The sequence below is a fragment of the Callithrix jacchus genome, chromosome 7 (assembly GCF_049354715.1).
Source record: "Callithrix jacchus isolate 240 chromosome 7, calJac240_pri, whole genome shotgun sequence".
Classification (NCBI taxonomy): Eukaryota; Metazoa; Chordata; class Mammalia; order Primates; family Cebidae; genus Callithrix; species Callithrix jacchus.
The window spans coordinates 144,731,535-144,753,131 of NC_133508.1; the positions used below are offsets into that span (position 1 = coordinate 144,731,535).

The window sequence follows — 21,597 nt, forward strand, 5'->3', positions numbered from 1 at the left end:
TCATGTGATTCAAGAATCAGAGAAGGTTCCTCAAACAAAAAGTAGTGTGACATTGTGCTTCTCCAACCAAGGTAGATAGGCAAATAGTAATCGCATTTGCCAGAATCCCAAGTCTTGTCAAAAAGGGGTTCTGAAAAATCTATCACTTAATATTAACCTAGTGGTCAACCCCACCCCAGGATTTTTCTAATTTTTCAATATTATGCCATGGTTGACAACAATTTTTTATTAAGTGTATCAAAACTTTTTTGTACTAAAATAATCTCATCCATGTCTCAGGCTGGGATTCATTTCCATCACAAACCCTTCAGATTGCTGATACACATAAACTTCCCATACAGATTCCTTTAGAAGCAGTCAGATATTAGACCAAATTCATAAACTGCGAGGATGTAACTAAAGATGATACAGGCTGTTAGTGTATCATAACCAAATCATAATTAGATTACAGTGGAAACTCAAGCTTGATTTCCACACCATTTTCTGGCCCTATTTGCAGCATGACCCAAAAGCAGATCAGATGATATAACCAGTAGTACAGATAATAATTTGATTTTTTTTAAAGGAGAGATAAGATTTAATTTTCTTCAGTTGTGTATCTTTCAGTTCTTCATATTAGAGCTTCATTTATTAAAATGTTAAAAATGATATCAGAAATGTAATTTTTATTATGAAAATGAAGACCTAGAAGTATAGTGTGTGATGTATGCAATTCCAGTGGTGCCTTTTCCCTCAGTAAAAATTATCTATTGTACATTTCACTCAGAAAATGAATATTCTACTTTTGTTATGATGTAACAAATATGATAATGAATTAATCTTGAATAAAATTATATGTTAGGTAACTCCATAGTATATTACTGTGAGAAGGGTTAAGAAAAAGATGACAGAGGGAATCTGAAATCTTAATGTAGACTGGAATAATTCTAATATTTATAATTTACAAATAAACTCAAAACTTCCATTTCAACCAACTTTGTCAATCTTTTCTCAATATGGCTAAATCCATAGTTAAATATAAATGCAAGTAATGTTAAACTTCAATAGAACTTTAAAACATACGCTAATATGCATATTTTACCAGTATATTTGGAAAATAAGCTGTTTTGATTAAATGAATTTTCTAGTTTAGCAAGGATAACAAAACTCTTTTTTTTTGACCTACATAGTGAAAAACCTAGCTAAAATATATTCATTTACTATCTTCCCTTCATAGGAGTAATATGACCACCACAAATAAGAAAATAATCCTGGATCTCATTCCTTAATTTATTCAGTTATTCACATATTTACTGAGCATCTACATGTGACAGGCACTGTTCTGATATAAGCTCTATTTAATGGCCATTATACATGCCATAGAAGACAATATATACCATGGAGCTTCATGTGCAGAAATTCCAGGTTATACTTTGGAAACATAGCTTAAAAATCCTATGTAGGGTGGGCATGATTGCTCATGCCTGTAATGCCAGCATTTTTGGGAGGCTGAGGCAGGAAGATGGCTTGAGTACAGGAGTTTGAGACCAGCCTGGGCAACCTGGTGAAATCCCATCTTTATAAAAAATTAAAAAATTAGCCAGGTGTGGTGGTGCATGCCTATAGTCCCAGCTACTCAGGAGACTGAGGCTGCTACTACTCAGGAGTATTGCTTGAGCCTGGAAGGTTGAGGCTGCAGTGAGCTGTATTTGTACCACTGTACTCCAGCCTGTGCAACAGAACAAGAACCTGCCTCAAAAAAAAAAAAAAAAATCCTATAAGCTTGTTTTTGGTAATATGGCTATTTTGCCTTAAAGTTTGCAATATTTTTCCTCCGAATACTCTTAAAACACTCTGCTTAATTGAAGATTTTAATTACAGTTTTACTGTCGTGCAAGATAATTTTGTAAAGCAATTGCTACAATATTATTGGAATCAGAGATTATTTACTTGTGTATGACTGACAGAAATCCATTATGCAATCAGCAGTCTTTCTTCACTGCCTGCATGGAAAGGCCATCTTTGAATAGAAAAAAACAGGCAGTGTGACATAGAAAGGGCATAGCTTCATCAGTCAGACAAATGTTCTTAAAACTCTTTTAGCCTTAGTGCTCTCACCTGAAAAATAGAATAACATCCAAACTAAAGTTATTCTGATGATTTGAAAATATGAAATTCGATCATTCACTCAACAAATATTCGCTAACTGCTCCAACTGCTTTATCCTGAGGGTAATAGGCAATCACCGTCGGTCTTAAGCAGGAGTAGTAACACAAATGAACTTTGGAAATATCACCCTGGCTGTAGTGTGGCAAATGAATGAGGGTGAGGTAAGACTGGAGGGAAACCAGTTAGGACCTGTTATTGCTCAGAGACCAGTGTAGGCTTCACATCAAAGTAGAGGCAGTGAGGATAAAGAGAAGTAAATGGATTTGAGCACTATTGAGAAACTGTAAAAGTCACATCAAGAGGAGAGGGTAAAAGGCTGGATGTGGATGGTAAGAATGTAAAGTATAATAAACATCTAGGTTTCTTGCTTGGTTGTCTGAGTGGACAGTGGTGCCATAAATAGGCGAGGGAAAAGGTCTTGTGGCAAAGATGACAAATTCTGTTCTAGACAGGTTGTTTTTGAGGTGCTTGTGGGATCCCCTGCAAATAGTACTATGCAACACATGACTGGAAATACAGGTCTGGAGATTATGCAGGAGAGCATGACAGAGTAGACACTAAGCATCGGGGGCTATTACTGTGAAGACTTCCCAGTTGGTTGAGAATAGCTCTGCTCCTCTCACTGGTCTGCAAACCTCCCCAGCTCAGAGACCATAAGCAAGTTATTACAGTGTTGTATAAGCAACTCATTATTTGAAATTGTTTTGCAACCACTAGCACTACCTGAAAAACCTGTCTACATTCTGTCTCAGCCCCTTAGTTTCCTCAATGCTACTGAAAAAAGAGTCTCTGTATTGTCTCGTCTATTTACTAGTTCTCCACTACAGTTTCTTAGAAGTTCGGATTTTTGAATCTGTTTTCAGGATATGCTTAAAGTATATGTTCTTTCTCATTTCAGTTTTTCCATACAGCTGTTGAGAGTAACATGTTGGAGTCTCACAGATACACTTCATAACTGGGTGGGGGCAGGGGCATTCGAGTCAGAGAAGACACAGTTAGCCCTGAGACAGAACACGTTTAATGCATTCAGGACCCAAGTGGAGTGATGCTCCAGTAAGGGGACAATGCTATGAGATGACGCTGGGGAGGCAAGAGGGAAATGTCCAAAAACCCAGAGGTAAGAACATCACTTATTCAAGGAATTGCAGTTTTAGTAATTAAGAGGGTAAAGGAGTGAGTCTGGTGAGGTATTTGTTGAGGGAGGTTAAGATCATGGAGGATCTTATAAGCCACATAAGAATGGACTTTATGACAGATGGCAACTGCAAATTATTGAAGAGTTTTACATGAGGGATATTTACAGTTTAGAAAAATCACTTTGTCACAAGAAGAATGAACTGGATGAGGTGAGAGTGGCTGTGGTCAGGAGGCTGTTACAAAATTTCAGTTGAGATGCAAGGTGGCCTAATTTATGTTTGAGAGTCAGGGGAGAGAGAAAAGTAGATACACTCAAGAGATACAGAACAGGCATCATTTGCAGACTGGTGAATATCTGAATGTGGGGAGTGAGGGAGAAGAAAAAGGTAAAGGATCACTGTTGTTCATGTTTCAGGTGCGGGCAACAGATGGTGTCAGGGTTCTACTCTGTCCCTTCCTTAATAATGATGGTCCCTGTGTCATCTCATTTTTAGGGAAATAACCCTAAGGAATGAAAACCTTTTTCAATATAAGTTCCCTATTGCTTCTGTCAAACTATAATGCATAGATTCATACTTTCATTAAAATTATCAGAAAGTATATTCCTTTCATCACAAACTGCAAAATTATATAAATTGAGTTACCACACATAGAAAAATACCTGTAATTGCCAATTCTGAGATTTGATTTCTTGAAACCCTAAGCATTTCGAATTTCTCACACACTGACCGCTGGCATAAGCCACTCTTTCTGTTTAACAGGTATTTTAAAAACGACTGTGGCTTACCACAGCCCTCAAAGGGTTTTTTTTCTATTATTATACTGAAGGCTGTCCTCTGGTATGTTCAGAGCTACCATTTAAAATGTAATATATTTCTAATCCAGTTACCCTGAAGTGCTTACTCTAAGTTTGTTAGCAATTCTGTTTCAGACAGGATGTACTTCAAGTGAAAAGGAAAAGATAGCAAACGAACTTTCAAGAGTTTCTCTGAAACCATTTTAAGAAACAATAAAGCTTTATTACCTTTTTCCTAAAAACAAAGAATCATTTTTTAGTAAATGCTACAAAGAAAATGTGCAAAATTTAAGGAAAACAGTATTTTAGGGTATATTTGCTAATAATTGATTGTATACAGAATTTTTTGGAGAGAAAGCAAAACACCATAAGGAAATTTTATGGGAGTCCTTAGTTTGCCTATTTAGTTGTGGGAGAGAGACAATGAAAATTCATTCCAGTTCAATGTGCTGTTTATTTATTGTAGGAGGAATGATGTTAGGGATGTTGAAACCAGAAAGGTTTTCTACAGCTTTACCTATGTATGTCATGCTTTTCAGTTTTTACTCAATTGTTTTTAAAATGAAAATAGTATATGTTCCATGCTCTCATTTAACTGATAGAAGTGGTTAATATATAATAGATTACCTTGGCCATTATCAATGTTTTTGTTACTTTAAGCACTTTTTCTACATGACTACTTCAAATGTTGCTTCGTTTCATTTTTCATTTTGAGAATATAAAGCAAAAACTTTAACACATTTTACTTACACTGATAGCAATTATTTTGCTTTCAAAATCTTACTATATTTGATATTTACTGAGTTACACTGAAGTAGAAAATGTTACATTTGTTAACTATAACTCACGATTATCCCAAATTTTAAATACCGGTAACAATCAAAGTTATTTCTTTTTGTGGAAATGAAACCTTCTAAGTATACAGTGGCTAGAAGCAGGTTTACATCTATTATGCTGTTCATATTTTCCATATCACTTGGTATTGCCTCTAGACAGTCTTACATGAGAAAATTCTATGCGCCCTTAGAATATTTTTTATCAGAAATCACTGATAGTCAAGATGATTTTCCTCATCTGAGTCCTTGCTATTAGAGGATATGTTAAAGTGCATATTAAGAACCATAATTTTTTTAAATAGAAGACTTTTATAACCCTTGATTTCTGTAATACACAAGGAGAGCCCTGCTATCTATCTACTTGCTAGGAAGACAACAGATGGCATTCTTTGCACTGAAAGAAGGCTTAACTAGGTGACCTTTCCTAGGATTCATCAATAACAAGGAGATCATAAGGTCTTCATATATTATTTTATTCGTCTAACCTTCCTCGGCAGTAGAGGAGCAAGCACTTACTGTACACTTAATCTCCTCTCATAGCTAAAGAAAAGAGTTATAACTTCTTCCAGATCACCTAATAATTCCCTGTAGAATCTGGATCCTAAATCCTGGTTTTTGCACTTTCTCTTCTTACAGAATAACCATATTAGCTTATAATCAGCTTCCTAAACACTTAGAGTTTCTTTTCCTTAGTAATAGTACTGTAATATTCTGACAGAGGGATGAAGCTGAGCTAATCTGACTTTAGATGAATCATCAAAGCAAGCCAATGGAAAAATATAAAAACTAAATTTTAATCTTCAACTTAAAATCTGCTTGGTTAACCATGCAAGTAAGGGATTTAACACATTTATTTAGGATCACTGGTTTAAATCCTCATGACAGTTAACACCATAATTCTTTTGGTAAGACAACATTATATTTTGAAGTTCCTTACCACAAATGTAAAATTGAAACATGTAAAAATAGGTTTCTTAGATCAAAGGAGTGATGGGACATCAAAATACATTGCAGGATAATGGTTCAATGTCATTTTGGCATCATTTTATAAATATAAACTATTTGAAACCTATAAGTTCTCTGTAATTTAATACTTTATCTTTCAAAACTTAACCATTTTAACAACAAAGGAGCAGGAATATTTTCTTATAAGTACAACTTTACTTGTTAGGAATTAGTTGTTTTTCTCTCCCAAGAGATATGCCTAGAACAGGGTGTAGTACACAGTCAGGACCCAATAAATATTTGCTGGAGGAATAATAAAAGAATACGTGAGTCTCAAGTTCTGGAGAGAAGTCTAGAATGCAAAATAGATTTGAGGGTCACAGCTAAAAAGAAGAATTCATGGCAAATGGAAGAAGAGTGTGTTGGGTGAGAAGTACTCAAGAATGCATATAGATAAGAGATACGAACTTGGAAGGAGGATATATCATGTCATCTATAAGTAGAGTTCAATGAGGCAATTAGTACAAAAGAAATATATAAAATTCAATGACTCTCAGACAAAATTACTTTGAAAATGTGAAATAAGATATGTCATTGATAATAGCATACATATATAAATAAGCAGAAATAAATTTCACAAAAATATTCAAGACTTACTGGAAAAAACTACAAATCTCCACAGGATAAGATACAAAGAAGATCTGAGTAATGAAAAACTAACCTCAAATTAGATGATAAACTTGGAAATCAAGATTTCGTTGGCCCATTACACATCTATTAGAACAGCCAAAATCCAAAACATTGACACCACCAATGCTGGCAAGAATGTGGAGTAACGGGAAGTCTCACTCATTGCTGGTAGGAATGCAAAATGGCACAGCCACTTTGGAAGACAGTTTGGCAGTTGCTTACAAAGTTAAACATACTCTTAACCATTCAATCCAGCAATTGTCCTCAAATGAATGAATTGAAAACTTATATCTACACAAAAACCCACACACAGATGTTTATAACAGCTTTATTAATAATTGCCAAGGCTTGCAAGCAACGAAGATGTCCTTCATTAGGTTACTAGATAAATAAATTCTGGTACACCCAGACAATGGACTATTATTCGGTATTTAAAAGAAATGAGTGGTCAAGCCAGGAGAAGACATGGAGGAAATTTAAATGCATATTACCAAGTGAAAGAAGTCAGTCTGAAAAGATTTCACAACGTCTGATTCCAACTATATAATATTCTGGAAAAGGCAAAACTGTGGAGACAGGAAAAAGATCAGCAGTTGCCAGGGGTTAGAGGGCAGGGAGAAATAAATAGGCAGAGCACAGAGAATTTTTAGGGCCATGAAACTGTTTATTGTGACAATACAATGCCAGATATACATCATTATACATTTGTCAAAATCCACAGAATGTACAGCATGAAGAGTGAGCCCTAACATAACATAAACAATGAACACCTGGTGATAATGATGTGTCACCGTAGGTTCATTGAATGTAAGAAATGTACCACTATGGTGCTGGCTATTGATAATGGAGGAAGCTGCACATGTGTAGGGCAGGGGATATATGGGAAATCTCTGTACCTTCTGCTCAGTTTTGCTGTGAACCTAAAAACTACTCTAAAAAATAAACTCTATGTAAAAAAAAAAAAAAAGCCTTAACAAGGAACTTGAATAAGAGATTATAATATTTATATTGTATAATAAACATAGAAGAATTTCCAGGAAAATTCTGAAAAGGAAAAGTTCTGGGAGTGAAGAATTGAGCAGGGAAAGTGGTCCTACAAAATATCAAAGTATGATATAAACCTACATTGCATAAAACCATATGGCCTTGGAATAGGGAGAGGTGGCTGGAACTCTGGGCTAGAATAGAATGCCTAGAGAAAGATTCAAGTGTATATAAGAACATATCATATGATTAAAAGAGACATTTCAAATAACTGGGTCAAAACAGGTTAATCATTTAGACACTGGGGTGATGGGATAGTCAGCTGGTAAAAACAAACAAACAAACAACTGAAAACTCATTCCTACCTGATTAAACCAACTGTAAATGGACCAAAGATTTTTTTATACAGTGTGACTAAATAGATATAACCTAATACTTAGCATTTTAAGACATACAATTCACTGTATTATATAATCATCACAGCCAGAAACTTATTACCCCGAAGAGAAACTCCGTACCCATTAAGCAGTTCCTCCCCTCCCAGCAACCCCTGGTAATCACTTATCTGCTTTCTGTCTGTATGGATTTACCTATTCTATATATGTCATATAAATGGAATCACATAATATATGCCCTATATATATTTGTATATATACTATACAAATACATAAACATATGTGTGTATACATAAGGGAAGAGGAAAAGATAGCTGTTTTTTTACTGAATAATCCACTGTACTCTCTGTATTGTTATAACAGACACTCATTACTTTTACGTTTTGTATACCTGTTTCATTTAGCATAACGTTTTTAATGTTCATCCATGTTACAGTATGTATTGGTACCTCATTCCTTTTTGTGACTGAATAATATTCTTTTGTATGAAGAGACCACATTTTGTTTATTGATCATCAGTTAATGAATCAAAGATTTTCCAAAATGGACTATTACAAGAACTAGAAAAAAACATACTTGAATATTTTTATAATCTAGGAGTAGATAAGGTCTTTGAGGCATGAAATTTACATCTGTGAAATAAAACATTTAAATGAGGCACATTCTATGAAAGCGGGGAAGGAAGTTATATTCTTCAAAAACACTAATGTCATGAAAGACAAGAGCTGTAGAAAAGCTCTAGATTCCAAGAGTCTAAAGAAACATGACAATTAAATACAATTTTGTGACCTGAGCCTGGAATCTTTGCTGGAGAGGAAAAAGTGCTATCAAGAATGTTATTGGACCAATTGACAATATTGGAATATAGACCAGGTGCAGCGGCTCATGCCTGTAATCCCAGCCCTTTGGGAGGCCAAGGCAGGAGGATCTCTTGAGTCCAGGAGATCAAGACTAGCTAGGCAACATAGTGAGACCTAGTCTTTACAAAATCTAAAAAAAAAATTGGAATACAAATAGTAAAGTATTGCATGAAGATAAAATTTAATGAAGAATGTAACCATTGTGTTCATATAAGAGAACATCCCTATTCCTAAGAAAATATGCATTCAAGAATGTAAGGGCTAGAGGCAACTTACCCTCAAGTAAAATGTCTATGTATAGAACATACAGAAAGAGAAAAGAAGTGCTGCCAAGAGTTGTGCTGGAGGTTTTACATATTTTGTCTGATTTGATCCTCACGACAATCCTCTAAAGATTTATAAATGAAGAAGCTGAAATAAAGTGACTATTAAGTACCTTCCCCAAAGTCACAGTTGATTATCTGGCTCTATATTCCATGCTCCTTTTCCTACAACAGCCACATTGCATCTCAACAAAATATAGAAATAAAATATTTTAATAAAATACATATAAGAAAATTTAATTCTAACACTAGGAAATATAGTATATTCAGATAAATACTACTTAATTTTAACTGTAATATACATGGAAAACTAATCTTTATTATGCAGTTCTTCCATGGCTGCCCATGTTTCTGCTTGAATTTCACCACAACTCTTTCCAGTAATCTGCCCTGCAGGCCAATGTATCAAATAAAAGTCTAAAAGCAACGTAAAATCACTTTTGCATCAGGAAAGGGCTCTCAACTGGGAGAAAAAAGAATCATCCTACCTTGCATGCATATGCAAAGATTACGTATTTGCACTCCTCATTCTTCTGTAAGAGCTAATTCAAGTTTCATTACTTTATTGTCAAGCTTCTGAACATTTACATAAATGATAGGTTCGTTATCACTTATTACTGGATTCAGTAGATTATATGCAAAATATGCAATGACATGATTAAAAAATCTTTGATCTTTTAATCAAAAGGGTAAGCAGTACTAATTTATTTGGCAAGTATAATATATATACCTATTGTAACACTACTTTGCATTTGAGATTACCACAGTACAATAATTACTCTTCATTAAGGAAGGCTCCTTGCTATGTAATTCCACTGTGGCTCTGGGCAATAAAATCCATTCTAGAGAATTCAACTAAATTTGGTGTGAAGATATTTTGTAAAATAATCATATTCTTTATAAATAAAATAAAATTTACCATCATGGTGTTTGATTCTATAAAGGTCATAGACAGAAGTATCACTGAGAACTATATAACACAAAAAAGAATAACCTTTACATGAAATAACATGTAAGCTTCAAATTCAAAGCCCACCATATTTCTGTTAGTACTCATTTTGTGATGTCAAAAAAACCCTCTCAAATCATTTTCTTGTCCCAATCTATAATGAAGATAGATACATACATAAATAATTATAACACAATGCAGGATGCATATTAATGTTGTAACACAAGAGGTGACATGCTCATTATTCCTAAAAGGATCCTGAAGACTATGGAAAAGGTATCATCTTAATTAACCTTTGACAAATGGGCAAGAAATCAGGAAGTAGAGGAGGAATGGAAAAGGTACAATAGGATATAAAAAGCATAGAGTCCTGACTGCCAGTCTAAATGGTGAATTTTTATTCTGCAATAAATAGGTAACTAAAGGATTTTGAGCAAAAATAAATAATTTGACCACATGAAGAATACTCCGAGGGAAGCTAGGCATAGATGCACATGCCTGTAATCCCAGCTACTCAAAAGGCTGAGGCAAGAGGATCATGCGAGCCCAGGAGTTTAGGACCAGCTTGGTCAACATGGTAAGATCCTTGTCTAAGGTGTTGTGAAGGAGACATAAGATTAGTAGAAAACTATGGGATGAAAAATCAGTGAAGTCATTTCAATGATAATTGTCTATCTGTCCCCTCAGTAATTATCATGGGCTTCTTCAGGCCAGGCGACGTTTCCACAACTTTGCCTCCCCAAAACTACACATATTTGACAAATACCACTGGATGCATAAATAAAAGAGAATAAATTCTTGTATTATGCTAATAGTGGTGGAGATGAAAACAAATAAAAGAGAAATAGATAATATAAACTATTGAGGATGTAGCGTTGTAAACAGATGTTAACTGGTTGGATATACCTGCTGAGGAAGACAAAGGAATAAAAACGCTGTGTAATTTATCACAATAAAAATTTAAGGAGTACTTACTTTGTGCCAGAAGTGTGGTAGGTGCTAAATCTACAAAGATGAAGTAATATCTGATCCTCACTATCAAAGAGCTATAGGGGACACTTTATATAATAACGCAAATATGTAAAATAATATGCAATAATACTGCATATATAGCAATAGTATGCATACAATGCTCACAAAAAGTAAAGAGATAAGTATTTTATTTTCTCTGGAAAGAGTGAGGGAAGACTTTATTGAAGAAGGAATGGTTGTGTAGGACTTTGAAAAATAAAGAGGAATTTTCCAGATAAGGAGGTCCAGGGGGCCATCTCACACAGAGAAATTAGTATTTGTAAGTATGTAGAGATCTCAAAAAATTTTGTTCATGTGTGTGCCTGTGTGTGTAAGCATTTTGCTATTGCAAAAGCATAAAACGCAAGAGAGGACTGGAAACTAATGGGAAATGAAATTGTAGAGCTGAGTAGGGGATAAAAAGTCCTTGTGTTGCAAGCTAAAGAGCATGAATTTTATTCTGTGGGTGAATAGGAGTCAGTGAAGGTTTTAAAACTGCCTGGCAGCTGGCAAATTTGCCCTGCAGGGCCGATGAGAAACACATTGATGAAAGCTTGGTGAATGGATGAGGGGTCGGGATTGAGAGGAGAATGGTAAAGAGACTGCTGCAACAGGTCAGATGAATTATAATGAAATCCCAATTTAAGACAGTAATAATAGAGTAAATAGAACAAAATCAAGAGATATTTAGGTGACAAAACTGGACACACTCGGGGACATGGAATGTGAAACAGCTGATTCCCAGATTTTTGGCCTGAACTACTAGGATGAGAATGGTGCCACCAAACGAAGGCTCAATTTGGGAAATGCAGAGCCTGAAGCATCTGTGGCACACCCAAGGGACACTGCTAAAAGAGAAATTCAGGCTCATGACTTAAGGGAAATTTTAGTGCTTATTTTCAAGTTACCTACATCAAAGGATAGTGATACTATTAACTAAAATATGTAATACAGCTGAGAGATATGCAACAGTTTATTATGAAAATTATAACCTGCAGTTTTGTTTGTTGAGCTTGATTAGCTAGTGGAATAAACATATGGAGATGTTCATGAAGAATTTAGAAGTATGGTATCATGCAATCTTTCAAAGAATTAGATGTTTTCATATGCATTGATTAGGAAAGATAGTCATGATTTTCTCTAAAGGAAAAATGTAAGTTGTAGAACAGTATTTAGTATGATCCAACTTTTGTATCAAATATACATGGAAACGCATATATGTATGAATACATGATATACATATATATAAATATAAATATATAAATGTATGTGTGTATACATATGGGAGGAAGGAAAGATAGCTAATTTTTTACTGGATAGTTCACTGTACTCTTTGTATTGTCACAACATTTATTACATTTGTGTTTTCAAGTTCATTTTAGCATTTGAAAAAAAAGGGTGTCCAAGAAAATAAGATTATCAAGTGAAAGAAAAGGGCTGAAGACACTCAGCACAAATCTAAGAGTGGAAATAAAGGACTGAAAGATATTTGTGAGTTAACAACAGTCAGATGGTGTTGAAGACTTCAAAAAGATTGATAAAGTGATGACCTGAAAGTGGCTGATGAGACTGGGAGATGGGCAAGATATGATTAAGCAGTTTGTTGAGAGCAGGGCCAGATTGCATTTGCTGAAGCAGGAGATTAAAATGAGGGCATAGAAGCAGCAGTGCAGTTAGTTACCAAGGAAAGCGTCTGAGGCAAAGGGAAACAGAGCACACTTGTAATCTAAGTCTGGAGAGCCGGTGTTCTGATAAAGGTTGAAAGTACAGAAGGAAAAGGGTGTAACTGTGCTGCTTCATCAGATATATTTAAACTGCTTTTAAAAAGGAATCAAGGCTGTATGCACGTTTATATTTGATTTCAAAGACAAATGTGCTTTTGCTTACAATTACATTTGATTACAAAGAATTACATTTGGGGCTCTTACAACCAATTTTTAATTCCCAACTTTGCCATTTTCAGACAAAAACAGGAACCGGAAAGAAGTGGCTGGGCAGGCTGTCTGTGGTGTGACGCACGCTGCTGGCCCAGACAGCTGTAGTCGATGTTGTCTTGGTTCTCATGAAATGCAGTCTTCTAACATTGGATCAAACAACCTTGATTGTTCAAAGTGGCAGCAAGTGTTAGAATAAACCACAACTAAATCCGTTGGCAGTAACGTAACTCCACCCAAAGGTGGGTTCTAATATACTACAAGTGAACACTACCGTTGCATGTACTGCACAGCTCTTTGGTACAGAAGTTAGACTATTTTTGTGTAAGTTGTCTGCACACACATGAGAAAAAAATGGTGTCATTTAACATCTATCTGGTTATGCATTTAGGATAATGCAAGACAAATTTTAGTTGTTGAACAGTTTCCTTCCTTATCATCCATCAGAAACATCAACAGTGGCATGTGGAGAAAATACATGTTAATATTAAATTTTAATTGTTGATATTAGCCTAAAAAGGGGCAAAATTATAGGATATCCTTCCTAGGAGAGATAGCAGAGCAGGAAAGCAGAAAATACATTGTAATCTATACATAATTTTAGATTATTATGAAACTACATTTAGATTGTCATTATACATAATGCTAGCAGAAGGTTGACTATATTTAATACAAAGTCACCCTATGAAAATACCTTCCCAAACTAAATCAACCTTACTTTGCCACCTTGAATTTTAAAACTAGAAATTACAAGCTGTTGCCATAGACTTTTTGTGATTCATGGAACTATAAGAAAATGTATCCCAAAAATAAACTGGCTCAATTTCATAAGGAGCACCTTCTATGGCAGTCTCACGTTTGGTTGGAGTTTAGAGCATCTAACTGTATGAAGAAACAAGGCTGGAAAAGATAGGAAACGGCAGGTTATGGAGAGCCTCGGATGAAGCATTTAACATTCTTGGTTTGTCAGGCACTCGTCACCTTTACGACTGCATTTCCCTTTGCTTTGTTACTATTAGGCCTGTGTTCAATTGACATATTTATTACCCTGTAATTATTACTCATGGAACTATCTCTCCTTCCCAGATTATAAGCAATTGGAAGAGCAGGCGAAATTTCTTTATCCTAAAATATTTTATTCTAGAGCCTGGCATAGTGATTGGTGATGAGAAAGAGCTCAACAAAGGCCAAAATAAAGAAATGAAGGGAAGAATGCATGCGTGTGTGGACACGTGGTATGTGTATACCAGGCTATGAAAAGTGACATTAAAACAAAGAGATGCTTTTAGACAACATTGTCAGGATTGTACTCTGGACTCTCTCCCATGACTCTTTTTTATTTTTCTTCATGAAATTAGGTTGACATTTATTATGGCACTGCCTTATATATCTCTCCCTATCTTTAGCCCTGACCCCCAAAGCAATGTGGACCATGAGAACCAACACTGAAGCATAGTACAGGGGTCAAACGCTGGCTCAGAGTGTAGTCATTTGAGATAAAATGGCAAGAAGAAGAGAGCAGAAACTGTGTGCAAGGAGGAATACTGAGGCTCACAAGTGAATGGCCCAAATCCACTGTGAGGTGTTTGAGGCAAGTTCTGTTGTAGAAATGAGAGCAGAAGGCAGAGTTTGTATTCTAGGTCAATACAATGAGGTAATAATAATTGGGGAACACAAGGGAGAATGTTTTAGAATTTGTGACTAATGAGGGCTGCTTTCAAAAAGTTCCTCCATTGTGAGTGGCCCTTGGGTAAAAGGCAGGACCCAGTCAGGGTACAGAGGCACTCCCTCAGCTTGGCTTCCGAAGTCTTCTACAGTCTCATCTTTGTCTACATGTTCTATTCAATGATGCATGCTTCATTCATTTATTAAAGAAAACTGCTTCCTTGCCTATGGTGAACCAGGCACTAAACGAATGTGGTAAGGGGAGAAAACACAAGTGTAAATGAGTCAAGTCCCAGCACTCAAGGAGCTCCCAGTCCAAAAGGAAGAACAGACATATAAATAAATAGTGAGTATGGAAGTGATCTGGGGAAGTGTGTCCAGGTGCTATGGGAGCTCAGAGGAAACGCCTGAGTCTACTGGGGAAGGTGGCGGTTGATATGGGAAGGTCTTCAGGGAAAATTTGATAAAACTGAGACTGGAAGGTTGGAGTAGAAGTATAGCAAGCAAATAAGGACAGAAGGGATTAAAGCAGGAAGAAAGATTAACTAACGAAAAAGTGGCATATTAAAATCTAAGTTACATGAAAATGCAGGATATATTCAGAATTTAGGTAGTCCAGGTAAAATGGGAAAAAGTCATGGGATATATGGCTGACATTGTAAATAATGGCCTAAACTTGATATCCTGTGCTGAGGCAGGATAAGTGACGATAGAAGTCCATATGGACTTGTCCCCTTGTGTGAAGCCCAGCAGGCACCTTTCTCAGTGGGTCCTTTTCACTTGCACCTTCATGCATCGGCACCTAACTCTTTTGCAGGATAAGTGAACATACAGCATATGAGCAGATCACCAGATGACTACAAGTTTCTGGTACCCAGCATGGCCCAGGAAAGAGAACAGAAGCCCCATATTCCTGATGTCGCTTCCCCAGTCTCCAGTCAGTCTGCACCAAACCCAAGAAGCTATCAGCTACAAATTCTTGCCTGGAGGTTGAAGGGCAGGGACTTCTCCAGAATCCCACATATGCAGCTAGTTTCAAGTTTTAGCTTATATTCATAGTAATCTTTTCCTCATTTTGATAGTAAAAAAGACAACCCTAGATGGAGATTTTATTTGCTAATGTTACATGTGATGCCTGTTAAAGCATGTAGATACTGAGCACATGTGCCAGCTGCAGGTCTTCTTTACATACCTGACCTCACTCGTATTTTATGAATATGTATGTACTTCTCCCATAAGAGAAATTCCTCCTAAGGCACTAACTGCTATCTCTTCCTTGGAGCAGCCCATTCTGCCTCTCAAAGTGCTTTGCAATAAACTTCTTTGGTTACTCTTACTTTGGACTCATTCCAAAATTATTTTGTGAAGCAAAAACAAGAACCTGAACCAGCTTACTGGCAACAATGGGATCTACTAAAATTAAGCTAAACTGCAAGATAAGTTGGGTGGTGAGAAATACAGACACCATGAATTTGAACCAAGGTACTGGCAAAAGGGAAGGGAGGAAGGCCCACATTCAAAAAGCAAGATGGAGGAAGAATTAACAGAATGTAGTGGTATGACAGCATGTGTAGGGTGAAATATAGAATGGTCATCTATGAATCCTGAGTTTCTGGATTACGTGACTAGATTGGATAGTAGTACATTTATCAATATTGGGAGAATAGGAGAAGTAGCACTTGTGGAAGAGATAAGTTCAGTTGTAAACACGTTGAGCTTGAGCTCAAACTCAGAATTAAATGCATGGATGTGAAGAGGCTATTCGGGTAACTGAAAATATAGCTGGATCATGACCAGAATGCAACACTCCTCTCTAGTTCTGCAAAGAATGTGGACGGCAGTCTTACCTTTTGATTCCGACAAGGCTGTTTCACACATGGCTTATTCACAAAGGTTCATCATATATTAAAATTTCACTCTTCAATGACAACACCCACTTTTATTTCTTGTTTAATACCTAATTCAAAATAAGAGTTTTGACTAAAGTAAGAGTAAAGTCCCTTGTAATGAATGTTGTGAGCTGTATGCTTGGGTAAAACCTATGCCATTAACAAAATTCAAAATTATTTTTAAAAGATGAAAACATATGTTTCTGCTTTTCCCTATGTAAAAGACCCTTCACCAGTTTTTTGGGGAATTAACTGTGTAGTCTTAAAGTGAGAATTAAGACTTGGGCAGCCCAGCACATGAGTGAGGTGAGTCAGATGGTTCTCATGGCATTTCGTATGCATGACTGACGCAAGCACTGGAGGACTGGCAGCAGTGGTGGTGGCACCTGAGCAGGCCATCCAGTGAGGAGGCAGTAACTCCAGTGCTACTTCATGCTTTTTGGCCCTGGTGGCCTTTTGGTTCCTGCCTATTTCCAAGCCATTCATGCTTCAGTCTCCTCTAAGTTCTGTGACCCTGAAACCTTCTCAAGTAAGTCCCTGTACTTCAATTAACCAATTAGTTTCTGCCACGCTTGATAAGAAACCTAGCTGAACATCAGAATAAATTCTTTCAATCAATAAGAAAATACTCTTTATTTCCTAAGTAAATCTACAGTTAAAGTAATGATTGCTGCTAAACCCATGGAATGTAACTCAGAATCGGAATAAGATCACAACAGTGAGTTTTTTTAAAAAGATAATTTTATTAGCTTATCTTTAATTCACAGCAAGACACATTGCTTCCTGTCTGGTTTATACTCTTTACAGTGAGTCAGGCATAGGTAGGATGTTTCTAGTAAAACGTGTTAAGCTGATTGAAGAGTAATTTTAGTAGCGTTTTTTAAATTTTGTTTTAAATTATAAAAGATTTATTTTTCTTCAGGTGAGTGTCTGAATAGGAAAGGGATAAAACTCTTATAAATTCAGTGAACATTTATTGAGTGGTTATTGCATCTGAAGTAATGTGCTAGGTGTTGAAAAGGTGTTCTCATTCATCATTTTACATTTTAAAGTGTTTAGCATATTGATGCTTGTATATTACATTTCTGTCTTCATGGAACTTATATTTTCGTGGGGAAGATGGGAAAAAAGATAAAAATTATAACAGTAAGTTGTAGTCCACACTATGAAGGACACAGGCTGAGACAGTGACTAACAGTGGGACCTATCCTGGATACAGTGGTCAGGAAAGGCCTCCCCAGGTACAGGACTAATATGCTGAGACTTGGAGGATGAGAAGAGGCTGCTGTACAAAGAATGTGAAGAAGCTCATTCTGGTTTCGCTGATTACAAGTTGTGAGACCTTGGACAACTTATTTAACCTCCCTGTGCCTTTGTTTCCTCATCTGTGAAATGTGGAGTGCAGTATTACCTATTCCATACCACTGTTCTAAAGATAAAATGTGTTAATGTTTGTAGGGTACTTCCAACAGTACATGGCACATAGCATGAGCAAAACAAATACTAGTTATTATTATAATATTATTTTTATTATTCACAAAAAGGGACCAGCATGTGCAAAAGCCTGAGGCAGGAAAGATCTTTGGTGTGTTAATTAAACTGAAATAAGATTAACACAGCTGGAGCAGAAGAGCAAAGAGGCAGTGGCACAGAGGAGGCGAGAAACACAGGATCAGAACATGCCCGGCCTTGTGGCTCAGAGTAAAGAGCCGAGACTTTTTACGAAGTTAAATGGGAACCCATTAAAGAATTTCAGCAGGAGAGGAATGTTATTGCACTTATGTCTAAAGATAATCACTTCATCTGCTAGGGAAATTGAGGGAGCAGGAACAGAAATGGAGCGATCAGTTAGAACACTTAGAATGGTGTTATATAGTAGTGAGGATGAAAGATGATGGTGGCCTGAACTAAGTTGGGAGCAAAGAAGAAAAGAGAGTGGTTTCAAGATATATTTTGGAGATAAGCCTGGCAGTATCTGTGATTTAACTGCATTTAGGGAAAAGAGGAAGATCAAGGTAGAGCATCCATATACAGTAGTGCAGCATGTTCACTGCATAAGAGCACTTAACTGAGAAAGGCAAATAGGAGCTGCAATCCAGCTCACACTTGGTTCTCCAAGTCATGTCCCCTGGCATGGGGCTACCCCTAATTACAAGGAGTACATTTTTATAGTTTGTACAAAGGCAGTACATAGGCTAGAAGCAGTCTGACCCTTTAATTCCGGCTTAAGTAACTGGGTAAATAGTGTTGCCACTAACAGAGACATTGGGATAAAGGGGAGAGAGGTTTGTGATGAAAAAAAAAAAAAACACAAATGTTTGGGTCCTTGTTAAGTTTGAGATGACTCTGAGATACCTAAGTACAGATTTAAGATTGGCAGTTGTTTGCTTAATACTGACCTTCTAGTCACCGGTTTTGCTATTTCCAATAATTTATCTGTAGATGCTTTTGAATTTTCATTCAATACAATCATATTCACCAATAATGACAATTTTATTTATTCCTGTCCAATCTGTGTATTTTTTCACCCTATTGCACTTGCTGAGGCCTCTAGAACAAGGCTGAACATAAGTGTGATAGCCATTATCTTTGCCTTCCTCTAGATATTGATAAAGCTTTTGGCATATCTCCATTAGATATTATATTTGCTAATTGTTTCTTTGTAGAGACCCTTATTAGATTAATGAAGTTCCTTTATATTCCTAGTTATGATTTTTCCGTTTATCAAAAAAATGATGTTATATTTTATCAAATGCTTTTTCTGCATCATTGAGATAATAACATGTTTCACTCATAATTTTCTCTTCTCATAGTATCCTTGAATTTTGGTGACAAGGCTATGCCGGTCTTCTGAAACAGAAAGAAAGTTGCTTACTTTGTATTTTATGGAAGAATTTGTGCTAGAACAAATCCTAATCTATCAGAATAGATTTTAATAGAAGAGTCATCTTTTCTTCAAATTTTTGATACAATTCACTGATAAAGTTATCTGGATCTGGACTTTTCTTTGTGGAAAGGATTTTGAACATGAATTCACTTTCCGTAATAGTTATTAGAATGGTTACTATTCAGGTTTTGTCTTTTTCTTTGCCTTTATTATGTTTTCCTAGGAACTTGTCCATTTGAAATTTCATCTAAGTTTTCCAATTTATTGACAAAGTTGTTTATGATAATATAATGAAAGTATTCTCTCATCTTTTTCAAGTGTGCTTCTGTTCTTTGTATTTTTCTCTCTTTTTTTTTCCCTTGGTCAATCTAGTCAGGGGCTTAACAATTTTGCCGATTAGTCCAAAGAACTGACTTTGGCAAGTAACTGCTAATGGCATGGGGCTTGTTTCTGGACTGATAAAAATATTCTGAAACTAAATAGTGATGATGGTTGTATAACTCTGTGAATATACTAAAAACCACTGAATTATACATGTTAAAAGGATGAATTTTATGTATGTGACTAAAACTGTTATTAAATATGTATCTATCAACAATGTAACACTGTAACCTACATATGTAGTCGTAAAGTTTATAATATTTGCCTACATCAAGTCTTCCAGCAACATTGCTTGCCTTTACTTTGGTATATCATAATATTCTTTATATCACATAGTTCAAACAAATTAACCACATCAGTAATACTGCTGAGCAGGCTACGATAATTAATATGTGACTTATTTAAAACCTTTAAATTTTGAATAATAACTGTTAATAGTCTCCAGAGAATACTGCTACATGTTCTATCCACAGACAGCAAACTGATCTAAGGAAAGTAGGTCACAGAACACAATCCGATTCAAACTTGGCACTAGATAACCCAATGTTTCTTTCTTCACATAATCATGATGTCCTAATCAGTCTGTGGTTCTGACCTTTGAGTCAGTGGGTAGTCTATTATTACTTAGTGGCTGCTAAATCCAGAGTCAACATTTTAGAAGCTAAAGAATGCCCATCTTCTTTCAAAATCTTTTGGCTTACTAAAAGCTGAGCCCAGCTAAAAGCTCTTGCCAACATTTAGTTACTTCATGCATATGAATTAAACAACAAGCAGGATACAATTAGCGGAGAATGAAAAAAATAGAATATATTTAGTTTCTAACATATTAAACATTAAAATACATTAAATGTACTAAATATATTTAAAGGTAAATTAGACCGTGAAGCATGTTACGGTCTTTAGAAAGTATAGATCAGATTTTCCTGTTTCTCAAAACATGCTATTCTTTCATTTTTTCCTGTAGATACTAAACCAAAAATTTTTAACTCAAACTAGAAAATAGCAAATTAAAAAAATTCAAGTGACACAATATGTGTTCTATTTACAGAATATCAATAGACATGTTCCTAAAAAATTAGCTATGATTTTAATCTAATAACTTTTGAAAAGCGTGTTCTTTGCTTGTAAAAATAATGTTAAGCATAGTTTTCTCTATATAGAGAGCAATTATTCTTTTATACTACCAATATATAAAATGTCCAATGTATTATTTAATAGATTATCAGTTTTTCTAGGATTTTCTCACCTTTCTATCACAAAGTTTCTTTCACGACAAAATCTAGAAATAAAACAAATACCAGAAACAAACATAAAAAACTCTAGAAATGTACCAAGAGACACACTAGAGGAACATATAGGAAACTTTGTTAAGGTCGGGCACCGTGGCTCATGCCTGTAACCCCAGCATTTTGGGAGGTCAAGGCAGGCAGATCACCTGAGATCTTGAGTTGAAACCAGCCTGGCCAACATGGTGAAACCCTGTCTCTACTAAAAACTCAAAAAATAAAAATAAATTAGCCAGTGTGGTGGCACTCACCTGTAATCCTAGCTACTCCAGAGGCTGAGGCACAAGAGTTGTTTGAATCCGGGAGGCGAAGATTGCGGTGGACCAAGATCATGCCACTGCACTCCAGCTTGGGTGACAGAGTGAGACTCTGTCAAAAACAACAACAACAACAACAGACACCTTTTTTAAGAAAGGTGATTTCAGGTCTTGAGAATTCATTTAATGCTAAACTAGTGTAATTGCATCTTTATTGAAGAATA

The 21,597-nt window shown here is 35.8% G+C and overlaps 1 protein-coding gene across 14 annotated transcripts in view; it reads right to left on the minus strand.

The window, feature by feature from the left end:
* The window catches only part of LOC108592676 (putative uncharacterized protein CCDC28A-AS1), a 144,694-nt gene that overhangs the window by 45,517 nt on the left and 77,580 nt on the right, over positions 1–21,597 (minus strand). For 7 of the 14 annotated variants that reach the window (XM_078332637.1, XM_078332633.1, XM_078332632.1 and 4 more), the window contains one exon: positions 21,368–21,485. In XM_078332637.1, coding sequence (XP_078188763.1) covers positions 21,368–21,485 — 118 coding nt within the window. Of the gene's footprint in view, positions 1–13,042; positions 13,172–16,478; positions 16,631–19,036; positions 19,413–21,076; positions 21,110–21,367; positions 21,486–21,597 lie in introns of those variants that run through there. The other 7 variants (XM_078332642.1, XM_078332635.1, XM_078332644.1 and 4 more) reach the window with 4 other exon arrangements.